We start from the raw sequence: 14,589 nt of genomic DNA, 5'->3' as shown, positions 1-14,589 counted from the left end.
TACTGACGCTCTGACAGTGCGGCACTCCCTCAGTACTGTCCCTCTGACAGTGTGGCACTCCCTCAGTACTGACCCTCTGACAGTGCAGCACTCCCTCAGTACTGACCCTCTGACAGTGCAGCACTCCCTCAGTACTGTCCCTCTGACAGTGCAGCACTCCCTGAATGGCCTGTTTCTGTCTCTACTTTCGATGTTTCTATGTAATGGAGCTGTAATAGAAAGATAATTATGGTAAATGATATTTAGAGATTTGGGTTCTAATTGCACATTTGGACAATACGTTTGTGAACAAACTCGAATTTTGGTCACCTGATAATGATGTCATGTTGGTCAATGAAGGCCCCAAGCCTGCTGCCTCGCAGGATGCCTGCGTTCCCCACCACAATACACCTGCTACAGCTGGGCAATGCCACCTCCTTTGGAAGCCCTGCTTGTGGCAACATCTCCATGATTCCCTGAAGCTGCTCCTCACAACCTCGGAACCCCAGTGGCGGTTTGTAAAGCGCAGTGCCCGGATGTGGGACCTTCCCTTTCTCCACAAACACAGGGATTCTGTGGAGCTGTTTCCCAGGATACAGCACGGAGAACTTGGACTGGCTGGAGTTTGCTTTGCAAGGTTGGGAAATGATCGTCTTGCTTTGATTGTGGAGTCGCTAAAGAAAGACAGAAGACATTTTGGTGAAGTCACAACATTGCCTTTCCAGTGCCAGTTCCAATATCAGAAATCGGAGTTGGGGGTAAGCCATTCAGCCCCTTGAACCTATCCTGTTATTTATAAAATCATGGCTGAACCTCTACCTCAAATTCACTTTTCTATCCTTTCCCATATTTCACAGAAAGAGGTGGGTTTAGATCGATGTTTCCTCTAAGCTGTGCAGGTACACGGCTGCACAATCCAGAATGTTCTGCCGAGTGCAACAAACAAATCACACAGCAATAAATGAATGAAAGCGAACCAGTGTGGGCCGGGAGGGCAGGAGGCCTGAGACCTGGAGGGCAGGAGGCCGGGAGGGCAGGAGGCCGGGAGGGCAGGAGGCCGGGAGGGCAGGAGGCCGGGAGGGCAGGAGGCCGGGAGGGCAGGAGGCCGGGAGGGCAGGAGGCCGGGAGGGCAGAAGGGCAGGAGGCCGGGAGGGCAGGAGGACAGGGGGGTAGGAGGACAGGGGGGTAGGAGGACAGGGGGGTAGGAGGACAGGGGGGTAGGAGGACAGGGGGGTAGGAGGGCAGGAGGCCTGAGGGCAGGAGGATGATAGCAGTCTGAAATTCTGAGATTTCCCGGGCATCGACCAGGATAATTAATGGCAGGATATCTGGGGATATTACAGCATGTCACAGGATTGCATTGCGGTGAGCTGCACACTCAGAATGGTCTGGTGAGGGGGAGAGAGAGGGAAATGATGTGGGTGAGGGGAAGAGAGAGAGAGAGAGAGCGGGAAGGATGTGGGTGAGGGAGCGAGAGGGAGGGAATGCTGTGGGTGGGTGAGGGAGGGAGCGAGAGGGAGGGAATGCTGTGGGTGGGTGAGGGAGAGAGAGGGAATGCTGTGGGTGGGTGAGGGAGAGAGAGGGAATGCTGTGGGTGGGTGAGGGAGGGAGCGAGAGGGAGGGAATGCTGTGGGTGGGTGAGGGAGAGAGAGGGAATGCTGTGGGTGGGTGAGGGAGAGGGAGGGAAGGATGTGGGTGGGTGAGGGAGAGAGAGGGAATGCTGTGGGTGGGTGAGGGAGGGAGAGGGAGGGAATGCTGTGGGTGGGTGAGGGAGAGAGAGGGAATGCTGTGGGTGGGTGAGGGAGGGAGAGAGAGGGAATGCTGTGGGTGGGTGAGGGAGAGGGAGGGAAGGATGTGGGTGGGTGAGGGAGAGAGAGGGAATGCTGTGGGTGGGTGAGGGAGGGAGAGGGAGGGAATGCTGTGGGTGGGTGAGGGAAGGATGTGGGTGGGGGAGGGAAGGATGTGGGTGGGGGAGGGTTGACGGGGACGGGGTGGGGAGTGGAGGAACATGCCATAATGTGCAGATTAGTGAAGCCACTGGAATTCCATCACCACCACTCAGTTCCAGCACGGTCCACGTGCCACGCCAGCTGTCAGAGGGCACTCGTGTGGGCATCCTGCTCTTGGAAAGTGTCTGAGATTATTCTGGAGAGTTTCTGGAAGGATTTGGCGGGGAATCTGACTGCATCTTCACAGGGAGGATGGAGGATTTGGTCATCCACCCTCACAAAGATGGCTACAGTTGCAGTGTCCTTGTGTCTGTAGGATGATGGGGAGATGGGGAGAGATGGTGGAGAGGGGAAGCTCTGCACGGTGCCCTCTGCGAAGTTAGAGCCAGACTTCTCCATGCTCCTTGACAGTGACGGGAGGCTACAGGGCAGGCCGGCCGATGTACCCAACATCTCAGTGTACATGCCCTCCAATGTTCTCTTGTATCTGCCCCATCTTTTCCACCCTCACCAGCACCCTCGCCCTCTTTACCCTCCCCTTCACTATATACCATAAACATCGTTCACCCTTGCTTGTGCCCTCCTCTTCACCCAGCCTCGCCTCACCCCCCACCCCGTCCCTGCCAACCCTCACCCACCCACATCATTCCCTCTCTCTCTCCCTCACCCACATCCTTCCCGCTCTCTCTCTCTTCCCCTCACCCACATCATTTCCCTCTCTCTCCCCCTCACCAGGCCATTCTGAGTGTGCAGCTCACCGCAATGCAATCCTGTGACATGCTGTAATATCCCCAGATATCCTGCTGCTTGTGGTATGACGGGTAGAGCAGCACCAGGTAACATATTGACAGGAGGATCAGCGACGTGAACAGAGACCGCTGCCTGGGGTGGAGAGAACGGTTATAGAATGAGGCGGAGATGATGGAGAGGATCAGTGAGACCGAGTACCCGCAGCGAAAGGCAAAGTTAGAGTCAAATCTACCCAAAACGGATTTCTAGAACTTTATCATCCTGTAACATGTGATCTGTGACGTCACATAACAAACAGTTGAAAAGTCTGGAATTTTGCCCTGAACATCCCTGTCTAGGTAATGAATATATTTCAGGAAAAGCACCCTGTACAGTGACAGTGTACACTCCACTCTGTACCTTCCCCAGCCTGAGGAACTCTTGGTTTCACCACTCTCAGTTTCTTGTCATTGAGACAGTTTCGAATCCTTCTGATTCCTGAGGCTGCAGCTTTGCTGATGAACCGACCGTGTGGCACTTTGCAAAACTCTTTTGGGAGTCCATGGCAACCACAATATCATCGTTTTAATATCTTGGAAAGAGTGGCGCCCACACAGTGGAGTAACTGAACTACTTATTAGCAGGAAGGGTAAAACTACAAGAAGTATAATGGGTAATGAGAAGCAAAGCAGCAGGTTAACGTGTCGGGAGGTGGCTTCAACTCCATGGAAAATGATTTAAAAAGTTAAAGGGAAGGAGAGCTCAGGAGAGGTTATTAAAGTCTCCCGAACAAGTACTAGGACAGAGAGTTGGGAAAGGGTTAGGAATCTAACTTCAGGCACAGCAGATAAGGGGGTGACAATGAGAAGGGGGTCGGTTAATGCAGGACTGAGGGTGTTGCGTTTGCTGTGAATGCGTGCAGTGTACGGAATAAGGTAAATGAGCTTGCAGCACAGATTGAAATTGGCGGGTACGATGTTGTGGGCATCACAGAGACGTGGCTGCAAGGGGAGCAGGGCTGGGAGCTAAATCTCCAAGGATACACATCCTATCGAAAAGACAGGCAGGTGGGCAGGAGGGGCAGGTTTGCCTTGTAAGTAAGGAATTAAATTAAAGAAACGTAGGTTCAGAGGTGGGCAGCACGGTGGCACAGTGGTTAGCACTGGGATTCAATTCTCGGCTTGGGTCACCGTCTGTGTGGAGTCTGCACATTCTCCCCGTGTCTGCGTGAGTTTCCTCCGGGTGCTCCGGTTTCCTCCCACAGTCCGAAAGACATCCTGGTTAGATGCATTGGCCATGTTAAATTCACCCTCAGTGTACCTGAACAGGCGGTGGAATGTGGCGACTAGGGGATTTTTACAGTAACTTCATTGCAGTGTTAATGTAAGCCTACTTGTGACACTAATGAATAAATTTAAACTTAAGATGTAGAATGTATGTGGATAGAGTTGAGGAACTGCAAAGATGAAAAGGCCATAATGGGAGTTATGTACAGGCTTCCGAGCAGTAGGCAGGATATAGGGCAGAAGATACACAAGGGGATAGAACAGGCGTGTAAGAAAGGCAATGTTAGAGTGATCATGGAGGACCTCAATATGCAGGTGGACTGGGAAAATCAGGTTGGTAGTGAATCCCAAGAAAATAAATTTGTGGAATATCCACAAGATGTCTTTTGGAGCAGCTTGTGGTGGGGCCCATTAGGAAACAAGCAATTCTGGATTTGGTGACGTGTAATGAGTCAGACTTGATTAGGGAACTTAAGGTGAAGGAACCCTGAGGGAGCAGTGACCACAATATGATAGAATTCACCCTGCAGTTTGAGAGGGAGAAGCTGGATGTAACGGTATTACAGTTGAGTCAAGGCAACTACAGAGGCATGAGGGAGGTGCTGGTCAGAGTTGATTGGAAGAGGAGCCTAGCGGGAAAGATGGTGGAACAGCAATGGCAGGAGTTTCTGGGAGTAATTTGGGAGACACAGCAAAATTTCATCCCAAGGAAGAATAAACATACTAAGGGGGAGGATGAGGCAACCGTGGCTAGCGAGGGAAGTCAGGGACAGCATAAAAGTAAATGAAAGAGCATACAATGTGGTGAAGGTTAGTGGGAAGCCAAGGGATTGGGAAGCCTTTAAAGACCAACAGAAGACAACAAAATAGGATTAAGGGGGGAGAAGATGAAATTTGAGGGTAAGCTAGCCAGTGATATAAAAGAAGATTGCAAGAGTTCTGTTTAGATATATAAAGGATAAGAGAGAGGCAAGAGTGGACATTGGATGGAGAATGATGCTGGAGAAGTGGTAATGAGGAACAAAGAAATGGCGGAGGAACTGAATAGGTACTTTACGTCAGTCTATACAGTGAAAGACACCAGTAACATACCAATAATTCAAGAGAGTCAGGGGACAGAGGTGACGATGGTGGCCACTACTAAGGAGAAGGTGCTAGGGAAGCTGAAAGGTCTGAAGGTGGATAAATCACCTGGACCAGATGGACTACACCCCAGAGTTGTGAAGGAGATAGCTGACGGGATAGTGGAGGTGTAAGTGGTGATCTTTCGAAAATCACTGGAGTCAAGGAGGGTCCCAGAGGACTGGAAAATCGCTAATGTAACACCCCTGTTTAAGAAGGGAAGGAGGCAAAAGATGGGAAATTATAGTCCGGTTAGCCTGACCTCGGTCATGGATAAGATTTTAGAGTCCATTATTAAGGTTGAGATTTTGGAATATTTGGAAGTGCGTGGTAAAATAGGGCGAAGTCAGCATGGTTTCGTCAAGGGGAGGTCATGCCTGTCAAATCTGTTAGGATTTTTGAGGAGGTAACAAGCAGGTTAGATAAAGGAGAGCCAGTGGATGTTATTTATTTGGATTTCCGGAAGGCCTTTGACAAGGTGCCATACAGGAGGCTGCTGAGTAAGATAAGAGCCCAGGGTGTTAGAGACCAGGTACTAGCATGGATAGAAGATTAGCTGACTGGTAGAAGGCAGAGAGTGGGGATAAAGGGGTCCTTTTCAGGATGGCAGCCGGTGACTAGCGGAGTTCCGCAGGGGTCAGTGTTGGGACCACAACTTTTCACAATATACATAAATGACTATTTTCTAAATGGGGAGAGAATTCAGAAATCGGAAGCATAAAGGGACTTGGGAGCCTTCATTCAGGATTCTCTTAAGGTTAACCTCCAGGTTGAGTTGGTAGTTAGGAAAGCAAATGCAATGTTAGCATTCATTTCGCGAGGACTAGAATACAAAAGCAGGGATGTACTGCTGAGGCTTTAGAAGGCTCTGGTGAGACCACATTTAGAATATTGCGAGCAATTTTGGGCCCCGTATCTAAGGAAGGATGTGTTGTCCTTGGAGAGGGTCCAGAGGAGGTTCACAAGAATGATTCCGGGAATGAAAAGCTTGATGTATGAGGAGCGTCTGAGGTCTTTGGGTCTGTACTCGATGGAGTTTAGTATATGGAGATGACCTGGCAAATGGAGTTTAATGTGGGGAAGTGTGAGGTCATGCACTTTGGGAGGAGGAATCAAAAGGCAGATTATTATCTAAATGGAGAGACTGCAGGTGAGTGAGTACAGATCTAAGTGTTCTAGTGAATCACAAAAAGCTACCAGACAGTAATTAAGAAGGCAAATTGTATTTTGGCCTTTATTCCTAAGGGGTTGGAGTTGGAAAATAGTGAGTTTTGTTGCAGTTGTACAGGGTGTAGGTGAGGCCTCACCTAGATTACTGTGTGCAGTTTGGTCCCCTTACCTAAAAAAAGGATATAGTAACATTGGAGGTAGTACAAAGGAGACTCACCAGGCTAATTCCTGGGATGAGAGGGTTGTCCTAACAAGAGAGACTGAATAGTCTGGGTCTGTATTCCTTGGAGTTTAGAAGAATGAGGGGTGACCTTATTCAAACATATACGATCCTGAGGGGGCTTGACAGGGTAGATGATGAGATATTCTCACAAGTGGGAGAGTTTTGAACAAGAGGACACAGCTACAAGATAAAGGGCCGGCCATTTCACACTGAGGTGTGTAGAAATTTCTTCTCTCAGAGGGTGGTGAATCTCTGGAATTCTCTGCCCCAAAGGGTGCTGGAGGCTGGAATATCAGAAGCATTTAAAGTGGAGGTGGATAAATATTTGAAAGATCGCGGAATAGAAGGCTAGGGGGAAATGGTACAGAAAATGAGCTGAGGCTGGCATGGATCAACCATGATGGTATTGAATGGCGGGCAGGCTGGAAAGGCCTGATGGCCACTCCTGCTTCTATTTCGTGTGTTCTTGTTTTGTGTTTTTTGTTGACCTGTGATGCTGCTTTAATGATTTGTTCATCTGTGTCTCAAGATCCTTTTTTCTCTTCAATCTATTTCAGTTTCTTACATTTATTCTATTCTATTCTTACATTTAATTCTATTCTATTCTATCTATTTCAGTTTCTTATTCTCAAGGTGAGCAAGGAGCTTGCACAGAGATAATGTGAAACGGAGTTGTCTTTACCTGTTCCTGAAGCAGCTGTTTGCCTGAACCAACCTCATCCTGTCACCAAAGGCTGGAAACTGGAGGAAACATTTAGAAAGAGTGAGGAACTTTAACACATCCATTTCTTTCTCCATTTGTGAAAGGAACCAATTCCTGCCTCGTACTCTCTGCCCTCCTAATCTCAAAGGTTGTGGATCGTGTGACCCTGGTCCAAGTAGCACCAGCTCCCATCAAGAATTTATCCAACTGGCCATTGGTTCACCTGAGCCTTTGGAGCCAGGATGTTCCTCCATGGGGTTGGGGGCATGGGGGTGGTGGGGTGGGATGGTGGGGGGGGGGGAGGGGGGGGGGGCGCGAGGAATCATAATTCAATTCAGTCCTTCCCTCACCTGATAGACAGTCATTACCATTGGTAGAAACAGGGTGGTGGGGGGGGTGTTGACTGTTTGACCCCTGGCTGTTTGTCTCTTCCCCTCTCCAGCCAGCAGGACTGTTGGGGAGAGGGACGAGGATGGGATGGGGTCGGGGGATGGGGGCGGGGAGGGGGGGGGGGTTGGTGGGGGTTGGTATTGCAGCAGTCAAAGCCTGAATGGCAATCTTACATTTAAAAAAAAGATCTGCATTTATATAGCACCTTTCACAACGTTGGAATGAACCACCAAAGCACTTTGCAGACCAGGAAACACAGCAGGAAACACAACAGCCAGATTGTGCATAGAAAGATCCCATAAACATGGTGCCAGATTCTCCGGCCTTCCCTCAGCGGTTTTCTCAGCAGCAGGAGGCGGTGTGCCGTTGGTGGGATCCTTTAATCCCAGCGCTGTCAATTGGAATTCCCACTGAAGCCATCCCACGCTGTCAGAAAACTCACAGCAGGGGGTGCGCCGTCAGTGGGATCAGAGAATCCCTTCGGAGTGAACGGCTGGAGAATTCTGGCCACGGTATCGCCAAGATGTAAGTTGTTTGATGTTGCCTCAATCTGTATCCCCTTGGTTTCAGGAATGTCACTCCTTCCCAAGCCCAGTGGACAGAGGGGGACATAGAATCATAGGATCCCTACGGTGCAGAAGGAGGCCCATTTGGCCCATCGAGCCTGCACCTACAACAATCCCACCCAGGCCCTTTCCCCATCACCCCACATATTTACCCAACTAATCCCCCTGACATCCCCCTAACACTAAGGGGCAATTTAACATGGCCAATCAACCTAACCCACACATTTCAGACTGTGGGAGGAAACTGGAGCACCCGGAGGAAACCCACGCAGACACGGGGAGAATATACAAACTCTACACAGACAATCGCCCAAGCTGGGAATCAAACCCAGGCTCCTGGCACTGCGAGGCAGCAGTGCTAACCACTGTGCCACCATGCCACCCCTGACATGGCATGGGTGCCATCAAATGTTAATTCTGTTTCTCTTACATATTAATTGTATTGAGGTGGAGGAGGCCATTCAACCCATCAACTCTGCTCCCCGATTCAATAAGGAAATGGTTGAACCTCCGTCTCATCTCTACCTTCCTGCACTAACCCCATATCTCTTAATCCCCTATCTAAAAATGTGTTGATTTATCTCCCAAATGCACTCAATAACCGAGCATCTACAAATCTCTGGGATAGAGATTGCCAAATATTCACAATCCTTTGAGTGAAGAAATTCCTCCTCATCTTAATCCTAAACTGTTGATTCCTTATCCTGAGACTGTGACTTCTAACATTAGACCCTCCAACCAGTAGACCTGTCCTTCCAGTATCCACCCTCACCAACAGCCCAACAATTTTTTATATTGTGGGCGGCACGGTGACATAATGGTTCACAGCGCCAAGGGCCTGGGTTCAATCCCGCCCTTAGGTGATTGTGCGGAATTTGCACATTCTCCCCATGTCTGCGTGGGTTTCCTCCAGGTGCTCCGGTTTCCTCCCACAGTCTGAAAGATGTGCAGATTAGGCATATTGTCCATGCCAAGTTGTCCCTTAGTGTTCCAAGATGTGTAGGTTAGGGGGATTAGCGGGGTAAATACATGGGGTTACGGGGAGAGGGCCTAGGTGGGATGCTTGTTCAGATAATCGGTGCAACCTCGATGGGCTGAATGTCCTCCATCTGCACTAGCACAGCTGCCTCACAGTGCCAGAGACCCAGGTTCGATTCCCGGTTTGGATCACTATCGGTGTGGAGTCTGCACATTCTCCCTGTGTCTGCGTGGGTTTCCTCCGGGTGCTCCGGTTTCCTCCCACAATCCAAAAGACGTGCTGGTTAGGTGCATTGGCCATGCTAAAGTCTCCCTCAGTGTACCTGAACAGGCGCCGGAGTGTGACGACTTGGGGATTTTCACAGTAACTTCATTGCAGTGTTAATGTAAGCCTACTTGTGATACTAAATAAATAAATATAGGGATTCGATTCTATTCTTCTACATGTTTCAAATTCTACAGATTGTAGATTTAATTTAATTTTATCCTCAGAAGACAACCATCTCATCACAGGAACCAGTCTAATCGATATTTATTGTACTCCCTCCAAGGCAAATTAGATCCATTCTTTGGTGAGGAGACCAAAATTGTATGCAGTGCACCAGGTTTAGCCCAATGCCCCAGACAATTAGAGCAAGACTTCCTTTTTTTTATTGTCCATTCCTGTTGTAATAAAATCTGACATAATATTTGTTTTCCTAATTGCTTGCCATACCTAAACTTCACCAATAAAACTTGTGAAATTGCATTTTATTAATCTATACTGTTGGCTGGCATTTGGAAAGCTGCCAAAAGTTTGGAACTACCCGATTCATTCACTGAGGAGCAGCTATGTAAACCAAGCTTGTACTCCCTGGAATATAGAAGGTTAAAGGGTAATTTAATTGAAGTTTTGAAAGGAGTTGATCAGGTCGATAGAAACTTTTTCTATTGGTCAGGGAGTCGAGGACAAGGAGATAAGCCCTACGCCTGACTCCAGAGCCACAGCAATGTGGGTGACTCTTAACTGTCCTCTGAAGTGACTGAGCGAGACTCTCAAGTTCAAGGGTAATTAAGGATGGGCAATAAATACTGGCGTTGTCAGCGGCACCCACAGCACAAGAAAGAATATTAAAAAAAGAAGAATCTTAGAAGTAGAACCAAGTAATTCAGGAGAGAAGTTCAGTAATCTTTCTTCATGCAAAGGGTGGCAGGAATGTGAAACCGTCTCCCACAAAATGGAGTTGTTGCTGGAGTACAATTGATTTTAAATCCAAGATTGATAGGTTTTACTAGACAAGGAATTGAGAGATTTGGAACCAAGGTAGGTGTAGAACAAGTGATCATGTAAGAATGTAGAGACATGGCTACGAAACTGGACACAGGTGAGGTCCCAGAGGATTGGAGGATAGCTAATGTGGTCCCGTTATTTAAGAAGGGTAGGAAGGATAACCCGGGTAATTATAGGCCGGTGAGCTTGACGTCCGTGGTGGGGAAGTTGTTGGAGAAGATTCTTAAAGATAGGATGTATGCGCATTTAGAAAGGAATAAACTCATTAACGATAGTCAACATGGTTTTGTGAGAGGGAGGTCATGCCTCACTAACCTGGTGGTGTTTTTTGAAGAAGTGACCAAAATGGTTGACGAAGGAAGGGCCGTGGATGTTGTCTATATGGACTTTAGTAAAGCGTTTGACAAAGTCCCTCATGGTAGGCTAGTGAAAAAGGTTGGATCCCATGGGATAAAGGGGGAGGTGGCTAGATGGGTGGAGAACTGGCTTGGTCATAGAAGACAGAGGGTGGTAGTGGAAGGGTCTTTTTCCGGCTGGAGGCCTGTGACTAGTGGTGTACCGCAGGGCTCTGTATTGGGACCTCTGCTGTTTGTGATTTATATAAATGATCTGGAAGAAGGAGTAACTGGGGTGATCAGTAAGTTTGCGGACGACACAAAACTGGCAGGACTTGCAGATAGTGAGGAACATTGTCAGAGGCTACAGAAGGATATAGATAGGCTGGAAATTTGGGCAAGGAAATGGCAGATGGAGTTCAATCCTGATAAATGCGAAGTGATGCATTTTGGTGGGAATAATGTAGGGAGGAGCAACACGATAAATGGAAGAACCATAAAGGGTGTAGAGACGCAGAGGGACCTGGGTGTGCAAGTCCACAGATCTTTGAAGATGATGTCACAGGTGGAGAAGGTGGTGAAGAAGGCATATGGCATGCTTGCCTTTATAGGACGGGGCATAGAGTATAAGAGTTGGGGTCTGATGTTGCAGATGTATAGAACGTTGGTTCGGCCGCATTTGGAATACTGCGTCCAGTTCTGGTCGCCACACTACCAGAAGGACGTGGAGGCTTTGGAGAGAGTACAGAGGAGGTTTACCAGGATGTTGCCTGGTATGGAGGGGCTTGGTTATGAGGAGAGATTGGGGAAACTGGGGTTGTTCTCCTTGGAAAGACGGAGGATGAGGGGAGACTTAATAGAGGTGTATAAAATTATGAAAGGCATAGATAGGGTGAACGGTGGGAAGCTTTTCCCCGGGTCGGTGGTGACGTTCACAAGGGGTCATAGGTTCAAGGTGAAGGGGGGGAGGTTTAACACAGATATCAGAAGGACATATTTCACACAGAGGGTCGTGGGGGCCTGGAATGTGTTGCCGGGCAAGGTGGTGGAGGCGGACACACTGGGAACGTTTAAGACTTATCTAGACAGCTATATGAACGGAGTGGGAATGGAGGGATACAAAAGAGTGGTCTAGTTTGGACCAGGGAGCGGCGCGGGCTAATTGTTCCTTGTTTCTCGTTTCAAGGCTTCATTCTATGATCATCTTGCTGGTGCCAGTACAGAGCGAGACTGCGGATAGTTGGGAACCTGTCTCGGGGGCAGGGAATTCATATGGTGTTCGTGGAAGTGGAAATGACTAGGGTTGGGAAGCATTTTCCGATCAGGGCCATTGTGATCTCCTGGACTCGTTTCGATCGCCTCAGGGGGTCGGAGAGGAATTTCCCAGATTTTTTTTCCCCATATTGGCCCTGGGGTTTTTCACTCTGGGTTTTCGCCTTTCCCTGGAGATCACATGGTCTGGAATGGGGGGGTGGGGGTAAGTTAATAGGTTGTAATGAACAAAGCATCGTAGCTGTGAGGGACAGCTCGGTGGATAGGATATTGGTATGTAGATAGGCTGGAAAATTGGGCGGGGATCCTGGATTCAGGATTCAATCCTGGACCGGGGAGCGGCGCGGGCTTGGAGGGCCGAAGGGCCTGTTCCTGTGCTGTATTGTTCTTTGTTCTTTGAAAGCAGATGGGAGCAGGGGACTTATCCCGGGGATGCAGGAATTATCCCCAGGGGTGCGGGGGTTATCCCTAGGGGTGTGGGAATTATCGCCGGGGCTGCTGGAGTTATCCCCGGGGTGCGGGAGTTATCCCTGGGGGTGTGGGAGTTATCCCTGGGGTTGCGGGAATTATCGTTGGGGCTGCGGGAGTTATCCCCGGGGTGCGGGAATTATCCCTGGCGGTGTGGGATTTATCCCCAGGGGTGTGGGAGTTATAGCCAGGAGTGCGGGAATTATCCCCAGGGGTGCGGGAGTTATAGCCAGGAGTGCGGGAATTATCCCAGGGGTACGGGAATTATCCCAGGGGTGCGGGAATTATCGTTGTGGCTGCGGGAGTTATCCCCGGGGTGCGGAAGTTATCCCCGGGGGGGTGCGGGAGTTATCACTGGGGTGCGGGGGTTATCCCCGGGGTGCGGGAGTTATCCCCGGGGGTGCGGGAGTTATCCCCGGGGGTGCGGGAGTTATCACCAGGGGTGCGGGAGTTATCCCCAGGGGGTGCGGGAGTTATCCCCGGGGGGTGCGGGAGTTATCCCCGGGGGGTGCGGGAGTTATCCCCAGGGGGTGCGGGAGTTATCCCCGGGGGGTGCGGGAGTTATCACTGGGGGTGCGGGAGTTATCCCCAGGGGGTGCGGGAGTTATCCCCGGGGGGTGCGGGACTTATCCCCGGGGGGTGCGGGAGCTATCACCGGGGGTGCGGGAGCTATCACCGGGGGTGCGGGAGTTATCACCAGAGGGTGCGGGAGTTATCACCGGGGGTGCGGGAGTTATCCCCAGGGGATACGGGAGTTATCACTGGGGGTGGAGGAGTTATCCCCAGGGTTGCGGGAGTTATCTATTTAATTTATCTATGAGACGGCTGGTTGCTAAGTGACAGCTGATAATTTTGAGCAGGACATGTACATTCAGAGACTAACACCAACAAAGTTGAGAAGTATTCTTATTCAGTATCTACTGAGGGCAGCTCAGGCTTTATCCCTGCCACAGAATTTGGTTGGGCTGGCTGAGGAAATTTGGCCCGGGGGTGATACACAACTCGGAGAGAATCTGGCAGCACTCAGCATGGCAAGATACAGTGAATGAGGAAAGCACCTCTCAGTATGCTAACAGTCAACCCAGAATATGCCAAGTGGAGCCAAGAGATCTTCCAATCTCAATCACCACATTGACTAATCTCACCTCCCCCCGCACCCCCATCTCCCCCCAACCAAATGCAATTGGGCGGCACGGTGGCACAGTGGTTAGCACTGCTGCCTCACAGCACCAGGGACCCGGGTTCGATTCCCGGCTTGGGTCACTGTGCACATTCTCCCTGTGTCTGCGTGGGTTTTCTCCGGGTGCTCTGGTTTCCTCCCACAGTCCGAAAGACGCGCGGGTTAGGTGCATTGACCCGAACAGGCGCTGGAGTGTGGTGGCTAGGGGAATTTCACAGTAACTTCATTGCAATGTTAATGTAAGCCTTACTTGTGACGAATAAAATAAGCTTTAACTTTTTAAAATATCCATTATAAAAGACTTACAGTCATGTCACACTGCGTCACACACTGCAACCACTTGTTTATGTAGTCAGGCATATAAAATGCCACGCAGACAAAGGCTGGAACAGCTCGTTGCTGATTAGATTTCTTCAGGTTGGAGAGACTGCATTTTCTACGGAATTAGACCGGCAATATCAGCAGATGCATCAATGTAATTCTTGTTTTTGAAACTGCGTTATTTAATGCAGAATCCAAGCTTTTCTGATTTGCCTTTCCTGTCACAGACGATCTTCTTTCCATGCTGACAGTGCCCCAGCTGTCCTGAATGTATTTGCTTTAGTTGTTCATCAATAATTTAATCGTTGCATTTTGGTCGGTTTTGAAGCGATGTGGGTGAGTTGCGTTCTTGCTGGTAGTGGGTCCAAGTCCATTACTCTGACTGTTATTATCCCACACTCCCCTGGCTGGACCTGAGGCAGTCTGTGTTCAGAGTCAAACTGTGCCACCCCCTTCCCTTCAGTAATTCATCTGCTGTTTTGTCCTTACTTTGCTATCAGCTGTCAAATATTAATCCAGAAGTTAAAGCAAAATACTGCGAATGCTGGAAATCTGAAATAAAAACAGAAAATGCTGGAAAAACTCAGCAGGCTTGGAAAGGAACAGAGTTAACTGCCGGAATTTTACCGCCTCGTCCACCCGAGGCCA

At 49.5% G+C, this 14,589-nt stretch overlaps 1 protein-coding gene across 1 annotated transcript in view; it reads right to left on the bottom strand.

The window, feature by feature from the left end:
• The window catches only part of st3gal7 (ST3 beta-galactoside alpha-2,3-sialyltransferase 7), a 31,980-nt gene extending 17,600 nt beyond the window's left edge, over positions 1–14,380 (bottom strand). Inside the window, exons 1-4 of the mRNA XM_078224341.1 lie at positions 13,927–14,380; positions 7,141–7,199; positions 2,687–2,810; positions 310–653 (exon numbers count right to left, since the gene is read on the bottom strand). Coding sequence (XP_078080467.1) covers positions 310–653; positions 2,687–2,810; positions 7,141–7,199; positions 13,927–13,980 — 581 coding nt within the window. The 5' untranslated portion in view covers positions 13,981–14,380. The remainder of the gene's footprint in view (positions 1–309; positions 654–2,686; positions 2,811–7,140; positions 7,200–13,926) is intronic.
• Positions 14,381–14,589: the final 209 nt, after the last annotated feature.

The sequence above is a fragment of the Mustelus asterias genome, chromosome 11, assembly GCF_964213995.1.
Source record: "Mustelus asterias chromosome 11, sMusAst1.hap1.1, whole genome shotgun sequence".
Classification (NCBI taxonomy): domain Eukaryota; kingdom Metazoa; phylum Chordata; class Chondrichthyes; order Carcharhiniformes; family Triakidae; genus Mustelus; species Mustelus asterias.
Note: the sequence above shows the minus strand (reverse complement) of the source record. Positions and strands in the feature narration are given on the sequence as shown.